The sequence below is a fragment of the Solanum dulcamara genome, chromosome 11 (genome assembly GCF_947179165.1).
Source record: "Solanum dulcamara chromosome 11, daSolDulc1.2, whole genome shotgun sequence".
NCBI classification, from domain to species: Eukaryota; Viridiplantae; Streptophyta; class Magnoliopsida; order Solanales; family Solanaceae; genus Solanum; species Solanum dulcamara.
Genome location: NC_077247.1, coordinates 45,210,578 through 45,229,875, shown reverse-complemented (window position 1 = coordinate 45,229,875; position 19,298 = coordinate 45,210,578). Strand labels below are relative to the sequence as shown.

The 19,298-nt window shown below is 39.0% G+C and overlaps 1 protein-coding gene across 1 annotated transcript; it reads left to right on the top strand.

Annotated features, from left to right (window-relative positions):
* The first annotated feature begins 15,157 nt into the window (after positions 1-15,157).
* Positions 15,158-17,803, top strand: LOC129872801 (protein SRG1-like). Its single transcript, XM_055947681.1, has 4 exons — positions 15,158-15,496; positions 16,233-16,480; positions 16,898-17,222; positions 17,351-17,803. The coding sequence occupies exons 1-4, from the start codon at positions 15,251-15,253 to the stop codon at positions 17,612-17,614; spliced, it is 1,083 nt and encodes a 360-aa protein (XP_055803656.1). The 5' UTR covers positions 15,158-15,250; the 3' UTR covers positions 17,615-17,803.
* The last annotated feature ends 1,495 nt before the right edge of the window (positions 17,804-19,298 follow it).

Sequence of the window (19,298 nt, the reverse complement as noted above, 5' to 3'; positions counted from 1 at the left end):
TCACTAGTTTGCGAATCCGCTCGAACTCGGTGGGAATACTCGACATAGCATAACGAGATAACTCATGGAAGCGAGTCTCGTACTCAGATATAGATAGGGAGCCCTGCTCCAGTCTGTCAAACTCATCCCTACGCTGATCACGAAGGCTATAAGGCACAAATCTCTCAAGGAACACCTCAGTAAACTGTTCCCAACTCATCATAGGAGAACCAATAGGTCTACGAGTAAGAACTGACCTCCACCATTCTTTGGCCACTCCCGCAAATTGATATGAAGTGTAAGCAACTCCACGTGCCTCTAAAATGCCTAGGTTGAACAACTTGTCTTGGCACTCAGTCAAAAAGTCATAGGCTTTCTCTCCGGCTTTACCATCAAACCTTGGAGGTGCCAATCGAACGAACCTCTCGAAACTCTTTTGCTCAGCTACCGACATGGCAGCATTAGCAGAAACTGGCGGAGCTGCAAATCTCGAAGGTGCAATAGAAGGCATTGAAGATGAACCAGGAGTCTGAAATCCTACACTAGGCCCCTGAACTGACGGTGTAGCACCAACTGTGATAGGAGAACCTACAGTACCTGAAACAATACCAGAGGTAGGAGCACTATCCAGTCTAGCCAATAATCGAACCAGTAGCTCCTGAAGAATCGGAGCACTATCGGGAACCACAGGAGGCTGGGATGGCCTCTGCTCCTCAGTCTGTTGCTCCAAGTCATCCTCATGCTCATATATGGGCTCAGGTGATAACTCTCTAGCTCGTCCACGAGCAGGTGCCGCTCCCCTGGCTCGGCCTCGTCCCCTGACTCCACCACGTCCTCTACCTCGCCCGCGTACTGGGGCTCGGGCAGCAGGTGCAGCCTCACCCTCAGTAATTGTGGCTCTAGTCCTCACCATCTGCGCAGAAGGAATAGATCAGAGGTATACAACACTTGATATGAATAAATCGCACGAAGGGAGTAAAAAGAAAGAAATTCTCCTATTAAGTATCTTGTAGCCTCTCGAAGATAAGTACGGACGTCTACGTACCGATCCGCAAGACTCTACTAGACACCCTGCTCTTTAACTTATAAGACCGGTGAACCTAGTGATCTGATACCAATTGTCACGATCCAAAAACTGAGGTCATGATGACACACATCTCAAAACCCAATCTGATGTGTAACCCTAAAAATAAAACTCATACAAGACTCCCAAAGGGGAAAGTGATGCCACGATTTAAATAAAAAGAAAAAAAAATGAAGAAATTATCCCAAAACCTGGTGTCATAAGTATAAAGAGCATCTAATACAAGGTTCGAATCTGAAGATACAACATAAGTCTCTGAATGATACAAAAGACTGAAAAATAAAGATAGACTAGTGACGATCCGAATTCTGGAACCTCACTACTAATCTGAGAATACACAATCCGCTAGAATATTAACTGCCACGTGGGGTACCCCGACTAATATCTGCATCAAAAAGGGACACAGAAGTAGGGGTGAGTACAATTCGCATATACTCAGTAGGTTTTAGCTGACTGAGTATAAGGAATTAATCAAACCTATGAAATAAACTAAGGAACGCTTCCACCTGCATACAGAAAAGTCTCACTTCGGCATCGGTGCCGCCAGTTTATATATATATTGGCGCGAGTAAAGTAAACCCATAATAACAGCTCATAATCACAATTAATCAGATAATTCAAGCAACACAGATATCAATGCAATGCAATGTAATATGATGATGCAATGATGTGGTGGTACGGTGGAATCAAGACTATCGCACAGCCTGTCGTATACACCTGCCGAGCTGTGCTACCAAGCAGGACCCATGGGGGTCTCGCAGACCATATACCTCAATCACAATATCTCATTATCCTTGCCACCTCCTCGTGGTCAAGGGATCACAATGCATCCACTACCCTGCCGGAAAACTACCTCGGTCAGGGACTCAAGATACAAAGGTTGGGATCACAATGCATCCACTACCCTACCGGAAAACTGCCTCGGTCAGGGACTCAAGATACAAAGGTTTAAAGGTGTTTCATTTTCTTTCTCAAAAAGAATTTCCATATTTCTCAACTTCCCATGTTTCATGATGTGATGAATGAGGATGAATGCATCAAAACACATATGCATGGAAGTAATAATCAACTCACATGTGGTATAATGTTCAAAGTTCTCAAAACTTAATCTACACATGATATTCGCCCTCAATAAATAGTAACGGGAAGAACACACTTTCATTTAAATATTCACCCCTTTCTCAACAATATTTCAATACTCAAGTATGCTCAAAACCCCCAACTCAATCTCTCAGGCGGCATCACAAGTCAAATAATATACTCAAGTCTCTCTCTTAGGCAAATCATAATTCACATGCTCTCAAAGCAAATAAGATAACAAATAAGGCCCCCACCCGGGCTATGTAATACAAATAAACCCCATCACGGCAACATATTAATAAATAAGCCTCCACACGGGCATCACAATATATATAACATTCTCAACTCATACTACAACCCCATCTCAAAGTCTATAACATATGAATGATTAATTACCCCATCTCAATCTCAAAGAAAGATAGCCAAACCTACCTCAATTGCCGAAACCGCACTCGAATACCTCCACCAGACAAGTAACTCTCGAATTCAGCGCTCGGAATGACAATCCACTATCAACAATGAAACATACACGTCACAAGGAGTCCAATGACACCCATATTGATAGGTTTCGGAACCGAGGCTAAAATGGTCCAAAAATTAACTATTTTCGAAAAGGGTTAAATCTGTAAATTTATTGAACAATCCCATTCTATTGGTAATAAGGAACTCATGGTTGAAAAACCCATAAAAATAGAGCTCAAAACGAGTTGGAAATCACAATTTTCCTTAAATTCGGATTAGGGAAGAAACAAGGATTTTTGGGGTTTGAAACTAAAATTTAAGAGTTAAAATCATCAAAAACTTAATGAAAAAGGAAGGTTTTAGGTCAAAAATCACTTACCCAACACTTTGCCTCGAAAATCTCTTCTCAAATCACCTAAAGGAGTTCAAAAACTCAAACAAATATTGAAAAATTTTGAAATGAGAAGAAAGGGGCATTTTCTGCCCAAAAGGTTACTGTTCACGCTTGTTACTGTTCACACGTGTTACTGTTCACGCGTGTTTTATAATAATTTACGAAAATCGCCCTCAAGGTCATTACACAGGGTCAGGACAGGAGTGATGAGGATCTGGAGGAGAAGGAGGTACCAAAGGAGGAAGTGGTATAGATGGGGAAGCAACAATATGTGGAGGTAGAGTGAAAACTGGAAACAAGGGATTAGAGGAGACTTGTAAGTCTTTGAAGGGAAAAATATCCTCCTTGAACACTACATTTCTATTAACAAATATAGACTTGGAATGCAGATCATAGAGGAGATAGCTGTCACGACCCAAAAACTGAGGTCATGATGGCACACATCTCAAAACCCAATCTGATGTGTAACCCTAAAAATAAAACTCATACAAGACTCCCAAAGGGGAAAGTGATGCCACGATTTAAATAAAAAAGAAAAAAAAAATAAAGAAATTATCCCAAAACCTGGTGTCATAAGTATAAAGAGCATCTAATACAAGGTTCGAATCTGAAGATACAACATTAGTCTCTGAATGATACAAAAGACTGAAAAATAAAGATAGACTAGTGACGATCCGAATTCTGGGACCTCACCACTAATCTGAGAATACACAATCCTCTAGAATATTAACTGCCACGTGGGGTACCTCGACTAGTATCTGCATCAAAAAGGGACACAGAAGTAGGGGTGAGTACAATTCACATGTACTCAGTAGGTTTTAGCTGACTGAGTATAAGGAATTAATCAAACCTATGAAATAAACTAAGGAACGCTTCCACCTGCATACAGAAAAGTCCCACTTCGGCATCGGTGCTGCCAGTTTATATATATATTGGCGCGAGTAAAGTAAACCCATAATAACAGCTCATAATCACAATTAATCAGATAATTCAAGCAGCACAGATATTAATGCAATGCAATGCAATATGATGATGCAATGATGTGGTGGTACGGTGGAATCAAGACTATCGCACAGCCTGTCGTATACACCTGCCGAGCTGTGCTACCAAGCAGGACCCATGGGGGTCTCGCAGACCATATACCTCAATCACAATATCTCATTATCCTTGCCACCTCCTTGTGGTCAAGGGATCACAATGCATCCACTACCCTGCCGGAAAACTGCCTCGGTCAGGGACTCAAGATACAAAGGTTAGGATCACAATGCATCCACTACCTTGCCGGAAAACTGCCTCGGTCAGGGACTCAAGATACAAAGGTTGGGATCATAATGTATCCACTACCCTGCCGGAAAACTGCCTCGGTCAGGGACTCAAGATACAAAGGTTGGGATCACAATGCATCCACTACCCTGCCGGAAAACTGCCTCGGTCAAGGACTCAAGATACAAAGGTTTAAAGGTGTTTCATTTTCTTTCTCAAAAAGAATTTCCATATTTCTCAACTTCCCATGTTTCATGATATGATGAATGAGGATGAATGCATCAAAACACATATGCATGGAAGTAATAATCAACTCACATGTGGTATAAGGTTCAAAGTTCTCAAAACTTAACCTACACATGATATTCACCCTCAATAAATAGTAACGGGAAGAACACACTTTCATTTAAATATTCACCCCTTTCTCAACAATATTTCAATACTCAAGTATGCTCAAAACCCCCAACTCAATCTCTCAGGCGGCATCACAAGTCAAATAATATACTCAAGCCTCTCTCTTAGGCAAATCATAATTCACATGCTCTCAAAGCAAATAAGATAACAAATAAGGCCCCCACACGGGCTATGTAATACAAATAAACCCCGTCACGGCATCACATTAATAAATAAGCCTCCACACGGGCATCACAATATATATAACATTCTCAACTCATACTACAACCCCATCCCAAAGTCTATAACATATGAATGACTAATTACCCCATCTCAATCTCAAAGAAAGATAGCCAAACCTACCTCAATTGCCGAAACCGCACTCGAATACCTCCACCGGACAAGTAACTCTCGAATTCAGCGCTCGGAATGACAATCCACTATCAACAATGAAACATACACGTCACAAGGAGTCCAATGACACCCATATTGATAGGTTTCGGAACCGGGGGTAAAATGGTCCAAAAATTAACTATTTTCGAAAAGGGTCAAATCTGTAAATTTATTGAACAATCCCATTCTATTGGTAATAAGGAACTCATGGTTGAAAAACCCATAAAAATAGAGCTCAAAACGAGTTGAAAATCACAATTTTCCTTAAATTCGGATTAGGGAAGAAACAAGGATTTTTGGGGTTTGAAACTAAAATTTAAGAGTTAAAATCGTCAAAAACTTAATGAAAAAGGAAGGTTTTAGGTCAAAAATCACTTACCCAACACTTTGCCTCGAAAATCTCTTCTCAAATCACCTCAAGGAGTTCAAGAACTCAGACAAATGATGAAAACTATTGAAATGGGAAGAAAGGGGCATTTTCTGCCCAAAAATTACTGTTCACGCGTGTTACTGTTCACACGTTTTTGTACAAATTTTTGAAAATCACCCTCAAGGTCATTACAATATCCACCACTAAAAAGGATGTTTGTCCTCGAACATAAGATAAAATAAAGTACCTGGGGTCTCAAAAAGCTGAGGGTATCGAGCCTGCATATCAGACTCTAACTCCCAAGTCGCCTCCTCAGCAGGCCGATGCTGCCACTGCACCTTGACCGAAGCGACCTCCTTGGTCCTGAGTCTACGAAGCCGCCTATCTAGAATAACTGTCGGCTCCTCCTCATAAGTCAAATTCGGACTCAACTCTACCGCATCATAAGAAATCACATGAGACTCATCCGGTATGTACTTGCGAAGCATGGAAACATGAAACACCGGATGGACAGCTGACAATTTAGGGGGTAAGGCCAACTTATACGCCACTCCACCTACTCTCCTCAGGATTTCAAACGGGCCAACAAACCTTGGGCTAAGCTTGCCCTTCTTTCCGAACCTCATCACACCCTTCATGGGCGATATTTTAAGCCACACGCAATCACCCACCACGAACTCTAAGGGACGAACCCTCCTATCAGCATAACTCTTCTGACGACTCTGAGCTGTCAATAGTCGACCCTGAATCAAACGTACCCGCTCCACAGCATCCCTAAGTAAGTCAGTATCCAATGCATCAACCGCAACAGAATCAAACCATCCAATGGGTGATCGACACCTACGACCATACAATGCCTCAAATGGTGCCATTTGAATGCTGGAGTGATAACTGTTATTATAGGCAAACTCTGCTAAGGGCAAGTGTTGGTCCCATCGGGCACCAAAATCAATCACACAGGCCCTAAGCATATCCTCCAACACCTGAATAGTCCGTTCAGACTGACCATCGGTTTGGGGATGAAATGCTGAACTCATCTCTAGTCGCGTACCCAAACCACGCTGTAATGCCTTTCAAAAGTGAGAGGTGAACACTGAACCCCGATCTGATACAATAGAGATAGGCACCCCATGCAGCCTAACATCTCACGAAGATAGATCCTAGCTAACTGATCCGCATTGTAGCTAGTCTTCACCGAAAGGAAATGGGCTGATTTGGTCAATCGATCCACAATCACCCAGATAGAGTCATACTTACCCAATGCCATGGGTAATCCAGACACGAAGTCCATAGTGATACGCTCCCATTTCCACTCAGGAATGGGCATCCTTTGCATAGGACCACCCGGTTTCTGATGCTCATACTTCACTTGTTGGCAATTTAGACACTTAGCCACAAAATCAATAATGTCTCTCTTCATGCCACACCACCAATAATGTTGTTTCAAGTCATGAAACATCTTTGCCACTCCCGGGTGAATCGAATACTTGGAACAATGAGCCTCCTCTAATATCATACGTACCCATTCACTAACCTTGGGCACACAAATGCGACCATTAATCCTCAAAACTCCTTCCTGATCAAGAGAGGCTGATTTTGCTTCACCACTCAACACTTTGTCTCGAATGGCCCTCAACTTTTCATCTTCAAACTGGTGTGTACGAATCTGGTCCATCAAAGTAGACCTAGCCTCCACAAATGCCAAAATACCATGATGTGTAGAAATATCCAGTCGGACCAACTGTCTAGCCAATGACTGAACCTCCAACGCCAAAGGCCTCTCCACAGCCTTAAGAAAGGCCAAACTACCCATGCTAGATGCTTTGCGACTCAGGGCATCCGCTACCACATTAGCTTTGCCCGGATGATAAAGTATGGTAATGTCATAGTCTTTCAATAACTCTAACCACCTACGCTGCCGCATGTTCAGATTCGGCTGAGAAAAGATATACTTAAGGCTACGGTGGTCAGTATAGACCTCGCAATGCACTCCATAGAGATAATGCCTCCACAACTTCAGAACAAACACCACTGCTGCTAACTCTAAGTCGTGGGTAGGATAGTTCTTCTCATGTACCTTCAACTGTCGAGAAGCATAAGCTATAACTCTACCTTTTTGCATCAATACACCACCCAAGCCGACTCCCGAAGCATCACAAAACACAATAAATGCCACGCCCTCCTCGGGTAAGGCTAGAATAGGTGCTGAAGTCAATAATTCCTTGAGCTTTTGAAAGCTCGCCTCACACTCATCAGTCCACTGAAATGCCACGGTCTTTTGAGTTAGCCTAGTCAATGGGGGCTGCAATAGAAGAGAATCCTTGAATAAACCGACGATAGTAGCCTGCCAACCCAATAAAACTCCGAATCTCGGTAACCGAAGTAGGCCTAACCCAATCACGAACCGCTGCAACTTTGGCTGGATCAACCATAATACCATCCTTGGTCACTATATGACCCAAGAATGTCACGGACTCAAGCCAAAACTCACATTTGGAGAATTTTGCATACAACTTCTCCTCTCTCAATCTCTGAAGGACTGTCCTCAGGTGCCTAACATGATCCGCCTCATTCTTGGAATAAACTAAGATGTCATCAATAAACACGATCACAAACGAGTCCAAATAAGGTCGAAATACCCGGTTCATCAACTCCATAAAAGCAGCCGGGGCATTAGTCAACCCGAAGGACATAACCACAAACTCATAATGCCCATAACGAGTCCTGAATGCAGTCTTCGGGATATCAGATTCCCGAACTCTCAACTGATGGTAACCCGACCTCAAATCAATCTTTGATAACACCGATGCACCTTGAAGCTGGTCAAATAAATCATCAATGTGAGGGAGAGGATACTTGTTCTTGATAGTGACTTTGTTCAACTGTCGATAGTCAATACACATCCTCATAGTACCATCTTTCTTCTTCATAAATAAAACCGGTGCACCCCACGGTGATACACTAGGTCTAATAAACCCTTTCTTCAACAAATCTTCCAATTGTTCTTTCAACTCTTTCAATTCTGTCGGAGCCATCCGATAAGAAGAAATAGAGATGGGTTTAGTGTCATGCTCCAAATCAATCACAAAATCGATATCATGGTCAGGAGGAACTCCCGGCAAGTCTGTAGGAAATACATCCATAAACTCTCTCACCACCCTCGTAGTCTCTATATGAGATGACTCCGTGGTGAGATCACGTACATGAGCCAAATAAGACAAACAACCCTTATCCATCAAGCGACGAGCACGAATATAAGATATCACCCCCTTAGGATATGAACTCGGATTACCTTTCCATACCACGCTAGGTAAACCGGGATAAGCTAAGGTCACGGTCTTTGCATAACAATCTAATATAGCATGATAAGGAGATAACCAGTCCATACCCAGTATCACATCAAAATCAAGCATGTCTAATAAGATCAAGTCAACTCGGGTCTCTCTACCCAAACATATCACTGCACACTCCCTATATACTCTATCCACCACTAAAAGTTCACCTATCGGGGTAAAATTAGTAATGGGCACAGCAAGAAGATCACTCATATAATCAATACCCACATCAAAATAAGTCAACACATAATAGTAAGTAGACCCTAGTTCAAATAATACTAACGTAAAATGATGGCAAACCAGAACAATACATGTAATAACCACATCAGAGGCCTCTGCCTCAAATTTACCTGGTATAGCATAGCATAATTAATGGTCACCCTTAGCCTGTGAACCACTACAACCACCACCTCGAGTACTCCATGAAGCACCTCAAACAACTAAAACTGGTGTATTGCAGACAACTTGTGATCCTAGCTGAATAGAAGAAGAATCACATATTTTCCCCTTATTCAAACTCACTATAACAAAATAACCCAAGTAAACTACTCCCAACTCATCATAGGAGGACCGATAGGTTTATGAGCAAGAACAGACCTCTATCACTTCTTAGCCATTCCCGCAATTATAAAGAGAAATAAGACATTCACTGTGCCTTCAAGATACCCGATTTTGAACAACCTGTCCTGACACTTGGTCAAAAAGATATAAGCCTTCTCAACAGTGATAACATCAAACTTGGGAGACAATACCCTGACGAATCTCTCCAAATCTCTTTTGCTCCTAAGTAAACATAGCAATGCTAGAAGACATAGGTGGAACCACAGATCTCAAAGGAATCCAAAGTGGGCTAATTAGATATCTAAAATTTGAAATCTAACCGTCAAAGTCTAACCAACCATTTTCCATACTTTTTTTTTTGTTGCTCCACATCTTCATACTCATAATCAGGCTCGAATGGGCATCAATAAATCATCCTTAAACAAGAGCCGCTATTTCGAACCCGACAGTTACTTTTAATGCGGAAGGAATAGATTAGAGGTATACAACACTTAATATGAATAATTCGCACGAAAGGAATCAAAGGAAAGAGTTTCTTCTATTAAGTATCTTGTAGCCTCTCGAAGATAAGTACGGACGTCTACGTACCGATCCGCAAGACTCTACTAGACACCCTGCTCTTTAACTTATAAGACCGGTGAACCTAGTGCTCTGATACCAATTGTCACGACCCAAAAACTGAGGTCATGATGGCACACATCTCAAAACCCAATCTGATGTGTAACCCTAAAAATAAAACTCATACAAGACTCCCAAAGGGGAAAGTGATGCCACGATTTAAATAAAAAAGAAAAAAAAAATAAAGAAATTATCCCAAAACCTGGTGTCATAAGTATAAAGAGCATCTAATACAAGGTTCGAATCTGAAGATACAACATTAGTCTCTGAATGATACAAAAGACTGAAAAATAAAGATAGACTAGTGACGATCCGAATTCTGGGACCTCACCACTAATCTGAGAATACACAATCCGCTAGAATATTAACTGCCACGTGGGGTACCCCGACTAGTATCTGCATCAAAAAGGGACACAGAAGTAGGGGTGAGTACAATTCACATATACTCAGTAGGTTTTAGCTGACTGAGTATAAGGAATTAATCAAACCTATGAAATAAACTAAGGAACGCTTCCACCTGCATACAGAAAAGTCTCACTTCGGCATCGGTGCTGCCAGTTTATATATATATTGGCGCGAGTAAAGTAAACCCATAATAACAGCTCATAATCACAATTAATCAGATAATTCAAGCAACACACATATCAATGCAATGCAATGCAATATGATGATGCAATGATGTGGTGGTACGGTGGAATCAAGACTATCGCACAGCCTGTCGTATACACCTGCCGAGCTGTGCTACCAAGCAGGACCCATGGGGGTCTCGCAGACCATATACCTCAATCACAATATCTCATTATCCTTGCCACCTCCTCGTGGTCAAGGGATCACAATGCATCCACTATCCTGCCGGAAAACTGCCTCGGTCAGGGACTCAAGATACAAAGGTTAGGATCACAATGCATCCACTACCCTGCCGGAAAACTGCCTCGGTCAGGGACTCAAGATACAAAGGTTGGGATCACAATGTATCTACTACCCTGCCGGAAAACTGCCTCGGTCAGGGACTCAAGATACAAAGGTTGGGATCACAATGCATCCACTACCCTGCCGGAAAACTGCCTCGGTCAAGGACTCAAGATACAAAGGTTTAAAGGTGTTTCATTTTCTTTCTCAAAAAGAATTTCCATATTTCTCAACTTCCCATGTTTCATGATATGATGAATGAGGATGAATGCATCAAAACACATATGCATGGAAGTAATAATCAACTCACATGTGGTATAAGGTTCAAAGTTCTCAAAACTTAACCTACACATGATATTCACCCTCAATAAATAGTAACGGGAAGAACACACTTTCATTTAAATATTCACCCCTTTCTCAACAATATTTCAATACTCAAGTATGCTCAAAACCCCCAACTCAATCTCTCAGGCGGCATCACAAGTCAAATAATATACTCAAGCCTCTCTCTTAGGCAAATCATAATTCACATGCTCTCAAAGCAAATAAGATAACAAATAAGGCCCCCACACGGGCTATGTAATACAAATAAACCCCGTCACGGCAACACATTAATAAATAAGTCTCCACACGGACATCACAATATATATAACATTCTCAACTCATACTACAACCCCATCCCAAAGTCTATAACATATGAATGACTAATTACCCCATCTCAATCTCAAAGAAAGATAGCCAAACCTACCTCAATTGCCGAAACCGCACTCGAATACCTCCACCGGACAAGTAACTCTCGAATTCAGCGCTCGGAATGGCAACCCACTATCAACAATGAAACATACACGTCACAAGGAGTCCAATGACACCCATATTGATAGGTTTCGGAACCGGGGGTAAAATGGTCCAAAAATTAACTATTTTCGAAAAGGGTCAAATCTGTAAATTTATTGAACAATCCCATTCTATTGGTAATAAGGAACTCATGGTTGAAAAACCCATAAAAATAGAGCTCAAAAACGAGTTGAAAATCACAATTTTCCTTAAATTCGGATTAGGGAAGAAACAAGGATTTTTGGGGTTTGAAACTAAAATTTAAGAGTTAAAATCGTCAAAAACTTAATGAAAAAGGAAGGTTTTAGGTCAAAAATCACTTACCCAACACTTTGCCTCGAAAATCTCTTCTCAAATCACCTCAAGGAGTTCAAGAACTCAGACAAATGATGAAAACTATTGAAATGGGAAGAAAGGGGCATTTTCTGCCCAAAAATTACTGTTCACGCGTGTTACTGTTCACACGTTTTTGTACAAATTTTTGAAAATCACCCTCAAGGTCATTACAATAGCCCTTTTGTGACAGGGAGTATCCCATCATGACTGCAGGGATAGCTCTGGGGGCAAATTTGTCTGAGATCTTGGGACAGGCTGCATAGCACAGGCAGCCAAATGTTCTGATATGGGAGAGGGAAGGAGGTGAAGAGTGAAGTACTTCAAATGGGGACTTATAGTGAAGAAGTTTGGAAGGAAGTCTGTTAAGAATATACACAGCAGTGGTGACACACTCACCCAAAAACTTCAGAGGCATGCTAGTTTGGAACCTGATTGCTCTAGCCATGTCTAGAATGGTTCTATGCTTCCTTTCAGCGACCCCATTTTGTTGAGAAGTGTAGACACATGTACTTTGATGAAGGACACCAAGATTAGAAAGTAGAGATTGAAAGTCATGGCTAAAAAACTCACTCCCATTATCAGTTCTGAAGGTTTTAATAGTAGTAGAGAAAAAATTATGAACTTGTACAAAGAACTTTCTCAACACAACTATAGTATCAGCTTTGGAGGAAATAAGAAACAACCAAGTAAACCTGGAAAAATCATCCACTAAGGTAACAAAGTATTTTATTCCAGAATGAGTGGGAACTCTGTAAGGGCCCTAAATATCACAATGAGCTAGCTCAAACACTGATGTAGAGACATAAGAGCTAGTTGGAAAAGGTAGTTTAGTTTGTTTAGCTAAGGGGCAGACAGTGCAAGGTAACTGTACAGTAGTATGAACTATATCAAGACCAGAGGACTTCTTTATTATGTCTATGGGGGCATGGCCCAATCTTCTATGCCACAAGGAGTCAGATTCAGCTTGACTTGTTGAAGCAGAGGCAGTATGTGTTGAGTGTGCAGAGGAAAGAAAGGCTGGAGCTGAGCTGATGAGATTTTCTTTGAGGATGTAGAGGCCTTGATCTTCTCTACCAATCCCCCTGGCCAGTCCATTTGAGAGGTCCTGAAAAATACAAAAATCAGGAAAGAAGGCTGTCATACATTGAAGCTCCTTGGTAAGTTTTGACACAGACAGTAAGTTACACTTGAAGTCTGGAACAAACAACACATTACTAATACTTTGACTACCAAGTACTTTTGTGCTCCCAGTGTGTGAGACTGATACTACATTACCAGTAGGGAGGTGAACTTCTTTTCTCTCAGGGCTAGGCACAGGGTGAACTGCATCAAGCACATCAAGACTAGCTGTCATATGATCTGTGGCTCCAGTATCTATTATCCAGTCCAAAGGCACATATTTGGATACTAAGGCAGCTAAGGTACTACCTACAGAAGCTGCTTTAGATGAATGCTCCCCTGCATTCTCACTTCCTTTTGCCAGCATCTGGATGATTTGTTGATATTGATCTTGTGTGAAGAAAGTTGCAGTTGGTGGAGTTGAAGGATTCAGAGTGGGCAGGCCATTGTTAGTAGATTGAGAGACTTCAACTTGATTAGCATAAGAGCTTGTGCCTCCACCTTTCTTCTTTGATCTCCACCCCACATGATAACCTTTAACCTTGAAGCACTGCTCCTTAGTGTGTTCCATGTATCCACACACTTCACATACAACTTTCTGAGTTTTCTGAGCCTGTGGCTTGTATTGAGAGTCATAGTGTCCTCTGTTTGGATGACCATCACCACTTCCAAAATTTCCATTTCTATTTTCATGAGTATATGCTTTCTGACTGAATAGGGCTGCACTTTCAATAGTTCTGTGAAGCGAGACATCTGAATTGGTATGGACTAGATTTCTCTGACTTTCATGATCTAAGATAAGTGAAAAAGCTTTGTTTAGATTTGGGGTAGGAGTTTGAAGCAGAATTTGTCCTCGAGCAGTTGAGTAGGACTCATTCAATCCCATTAGGAACTGGAGTAGCCTTTGATACTCACAGTGTTCCTTGAATTTTCTGGATTCATCACAGGAACATCCTGGACATGGCATGATGGAGTCGAATTTGTTCCACAAGCTCTTAAGTGTGGTGTAATAATCGGTCACTGACAGTGTTCCTTGGTTTAAGCTGTGAATCTCCTTGTGAAGGTGAAATACATGTACTCCATTGATCTTGTCAAACCTCTCTTTTAACTCACACCATACTTTGTGAGCATCATCACTGTATACTACGCTGCTAAGTAGGTCTGGTCTAACAGAGTTCATAATCCAAGACAACACTACGGCGTTGTATTTTTCCCAAATATCAAAGTATTTAGAGGGAAATTTCGACTTAGGATATCTACCATCCACAAACCCTAATTTACTCTTACCTAGCAGTCCAATACGCATGGACCTACTCCATATTGCGTAGTTTTCTGAGCCGGTGAGTTGCACGGAGATCAGTGAGCTTCCTAGAGTATCACTAGGTTGAAGATAGAGCGGATGATTGTGGTCTATCACCGGAATGTTGAATTGAGCTGTCTCGGTGGTGGCGTTTGTGTTTTGGTTGCTGGTTTCCATAGATCCAGCTTCAAATCCAGCTGTAATCGCCATTTCTTCAAGCTTTGAGCCTTTTTTCTTTTGTTTGTTGTTGTTTCCTCTTAGCCGCTGACTTCCGATTCTAGTGCTCCTTGGCTTTGAATCTCAGCAGTAGGTTGCCGCACTTAGTAGATCGTAGTGCGGGCTCTGATACCATGCTAAAACTCTATTAATGGAGGTTCTCAGTGCTCCATTAATGGAGGAAAAATAGAAAAGAAGAGACGAGGCTAGAGAGAGGGAGAGTGAGGGGAGACTTTTGAGTTTAGAGAGAAAGAGAGAGAAAGAAATATCTCCATTGTATTGTTTTTTTTCAACTGATACATGTACATATATATGTATTTGTACTAAGTTCTGTATTGTGTACATATACACACCTAACAGAATTTATAACTAACTAACAACCCATTAGTTAGTGTCTAACAACCAGTTAACTATTTCTTGTTAGCTTAACTACCATTAATTAGCCATGGTAGCTTGACTAACTATACCTTTAGTCAACTGGTAAGTATCGTCATATATATAAAAATTAAAAATTACTACTATTATATACTATATGGTTTTGGAAGAAGTAGATAAAACCCAAAGTCAAATTCGTAATTAAATTTCAAGTTTGCAACAAGAGCAAATGGAGTCAACGCCGGCAAAACTGAACTTTGGAAAATCTCTGTTAGTTCCAAGTGTTCAAGAGCTTGCCAAACAGCACCTAACCAATATTCCGGCCAGGTATGTCCGCTCAGAGCAAGAAACTCCGGTCATATCCGCCGGAGAGTCTGTTCCAGTTATCGATCTTCAAAAGTTGATTTCAGGGGATGCCATGGATTCTGAGCTGCAAAAGCTTCACTTGGCTTCCCAACAGTGGGGTTTCCTCCAGGTTTTATTTTCTTCATAATTTTGTTTAATTATTTCTGCGTGTTTGGTCTGAACGACTTTTATTTGCATTGAAATTGGTTTTCTTGATAAAACTAATCATTATCAAAAAAAAAAGCTTCAAAAACACACCTAACATATACTGATTTTTAGAGTTTCGCATTTGACCAATAAATGTTTATCGATCTCTCTATCAATTTTTTCTTTTTCCTACTTAAATGATAATATTTTAAATAGGAGTATGAAAGAACGGATAGTCGATGATAATTTAAATAGAAAAAGTGAACTTCATAGTTGATAAGTGTTTTGATAAATTGTTGATGGAAGTGAACACTTAGATAGTTCAGATTGGAGATTCAAAAAATCGAAATACTTTAGGTATGGTTTTGACCTTCACTCGTAACAAAATAAGCAACTTTTAGAAATTTTCCTCAAACACACTCTACTCGTAATATAATTTTCATCTATTTAGTTCAAATTAAACATCTAAAGATATGTTAAAACTTATTTTCAACTTTCCTTTTTTTTTTCCTTCCCAAAACAGAGATTTAAATTTTAACTTGTCAAGGATGAAGTGTAATATCACAAATTCACAATAGTGATGTCTAAAATGCGTTATCCTTCTCATTTATTGGTTGTATGAGTACTAGTTTAGAAAAATTATTCTTTGTTTTCTGGTAGAGCTAGCTTTGTAATTGTGAAAAGGTTGTAGAATTTGCTAGCATATTGTTGAATGTTAGGTTATAAACCATGGAGTGACACCTTCTTTACTGGAGGACTTCAAGAGAGAGGTTATTGAATTGTTCAAACTTCCAATGGAAGAAAAGAAGAAACTATGGCAACAGGAAGACAGCTTTGAAGGTTTCGGGCATACATTCGTTATGTCAGAAGAGCAGAAGCTTGATTGGAGTGACATGTTTGGCTTAATGACTCTTCCTCCTCATATCCGCAAAGTGGACTTGTTTCAGAAGTTGCCCTCAAAGCTCAGGTGCCTATCTCCTTACTAGAATATTACTTTATTCCAGAGTCCATTGCTTAAACGATCACTCTAACTATTTGATATAAGTGAATGAAATTACTTTTCTTTCTTTTGTATCAAAAAAGTCAAGAAAATTGACTTTGTTCATCTATTTCTACTAGTTCATTGACCATTTAAGCAACAAACTCCTCTATCCAATGATATTAGCGAGTTCTTAGAAAATTTAAGGGAGAAGTCCAAGTCGTCCATTAGAACATTAACCAGGAGTAAGGTCCCTTTACTTTATTCTCCCTGAGATTTCTGAAGTTGCTATAAACTAGGTTACCAGATTGTTAACTATACTTTTTGTTAAAACTTGTATTTCTAACTTGTCCCTTGATCTTCGCTCTCCTCAGTTCTTAATTTGTTTGTGTTTTTGAAATGCAGGGATATCATCGAAGCATACTGCAAAGAAATGAAGAGCCTAGCAGTGATCATTGTATGTCAATTGGCAAAGGCTTTAAGAATGGATGAAAAAGAAATGAGAGATCTATTCAGTGATGGTATGCAGTCAATGAAGATGAATTATTATCCGCCTTGCCCTGAGCCACACAGGGCAATTGGCTTAAGCCCTCATTCTGATGCTGATGCCCTCACCATCCTTTACCAGCTGAACGGAACTGAAGGTCTCCAAGTCCGAAAAGACAATATTTGGGTGCCTATAAAGCCCCTCCCAAATGCTTTGATTGTGAATATTGGGGATATGATGGAGGTAAATAACTACTCTTTACTGAGTAATTTATTTCTCAAAGGGTGGCGAAGTAGTGAAAATTGTAGCTTTGGTGTGCAAGTTATTGGTTAATTTTTGTTTTGATTCATAATTAAAACTTGACTTGGCAGATAGTGAGCAATGGTGTCTATAGGAGCATTGAGCACAGAGCAATTGTAAACTCAAATGAAGAACGACTCTCTGTTGCGACATTCTATAACATCAACCTTGAATCCGAATTAGGACCTGCACACAGCCTCATTGGACCAAATAATCCTCCAATATTCCGAAGAGTTTCCGTGCTTAAATATTTACAGGACTTTTTTGCACGAAAACTTGACGGAAAATCATACCTTGATTTCATGAAGGTAGAGGAGAGGGATGATGAATCCTAGGTACCATTTTGATATACTAGTACAAGTTACCCTTGCTGTTGTAATTTGGAGTTCCCCTGTTTGATTATTACTAGTTTCTGGACACCTCTTTTGTATATGTGTCCCCAATAAATTGTTATAGATTCATTAAAATGATTAAAATTGTATGAAAATATGTGTGTAATGAATACTAAAATACAATAATTAAAAGTGAATTTTTAAAAGTGTAATAAGAAATATCAATAAGGGGTCTATTTTAATGTTTATAACTAATTCCTATTAAGCAATAAACTATAAATTTTGAACTTTAGTCATTAGTTATCAAACTCTAATAAAGTCACAAATGATTAACTGCCCAAATAAAAATATAGACTTATAACAAAATTCATAGAAAATTAAATTAAAGATATCTAATAGAAAGAAAACACAAAAAATAACAAGAAAAAAAAATAGCATACACATCCTTCTTAAGACTTTCATCATAATAATATAGATGGAAAAAGAAAAATAGAATCAATATATAATTTTTCAAGTTCTTGTCGACACCTTCTCCCATAACTAATTAAAATTCAAGAGTCTTCTTCGTCGAGTCAAACTAAAGCATGAATCAAATAGTATAATAATAGCATATGTGCTTCACTATTTTAACTATAGAATAAAAAGGATAATTTTTGATAAGAATCTTATGCAACAAAAAGATAGAATTTATATAGAGAAATATCAAAAGATATTTAAAGTTTTAAATTAAATATTTGAATGTTATAAATGTATAAAGAAGGGGAGTTATGAATATTAAGAATATATATCAACAACAATAGATGTTTGGATATCAAGAGTATATCCAACAACAACAGACTCCTTAAATATTGGAAACGTGAGTTTCATACTTAAACTATTATTTATTAGTTTGAGAAATATATATATCTTTTTTATTCCACTCTCATCATATCATGATGTGTGTACTACACTCTCTCTTTCATTTAAAAAAAATTGACACATCACACTCCACATGAACAAAACATTCTCCCTTAACAAAATTTAAATAAATTATTAGAATTAGTTAAAATTAAAGATTAAAATATTACTATTTTTTCTCAAAAAAAATTATAAAATAAAATATAATGTATTTTTCTTATCTCACTCCACCACTTTCTCTCACCATACCCCCACCCTAAATTTTTAGTTTTATTTTTATTTATTAAATTTCTTTTATAAAAGTTTTTGAAAAAATTCTCACTTCAACCCCCCTCCCCCCAAACACACCTTCAAATAATAATTTAGATATTTTTATTTTATTTTATTTTAATTTTTTTTTATCCCGCCCAACCTAATCCTCTGCTTTCAATTTTTTTTTGTTTTGTGTTAGATATATACATATGATTTTAGGAAAATATTTTTTACTTGAATATGATTTTAGAAAAATATTTTTTAATTGATGCAAGACTTTTTTAATATAAATTTTTTATTTCAAAAATATATTTACATATCTAATACAAAATGAAAAAAATATATAAAAAAATAAATATAAATTAGAGCGGAGAGTTAGATGGGGTGAGAATAATTTTATTTTTTAAAAAAAGAAAAATAATTTGACTTAAAAGTAGACCTCCCTACTTTTTATTTTTTAATTTAAAAGTAATTTATATTTGACTTTATATTTTTGACTTAAAAATTACTTTTTCAAGCACACATAATTGAATCTATC

Bases quoted from the DNA above. Each gene is read 5' to 3' on its own strand.
- LOC129872801 (XM_055947681.1), top strand. From the start codon at position 15,251: ATGGAGTCAACGCCGGCAAAACTGAACTTTGGAAAATCTCTGTTAGTT. The intron at 15,497-16,232 runs GTTTTATTTTCT...GTTGAATGTTAG, and splicing joins AACAGTGGGGTTTCCTCCAG to GTTATAAACCATGGAGTGAC. The intron at 16,481-16,897 runs GTGCCTATCTCC...TTTGAAATGCAG, and splicing joins AAGTTGCCCTCAAAGCTCAG to GGATATCATCGAAGCATACT.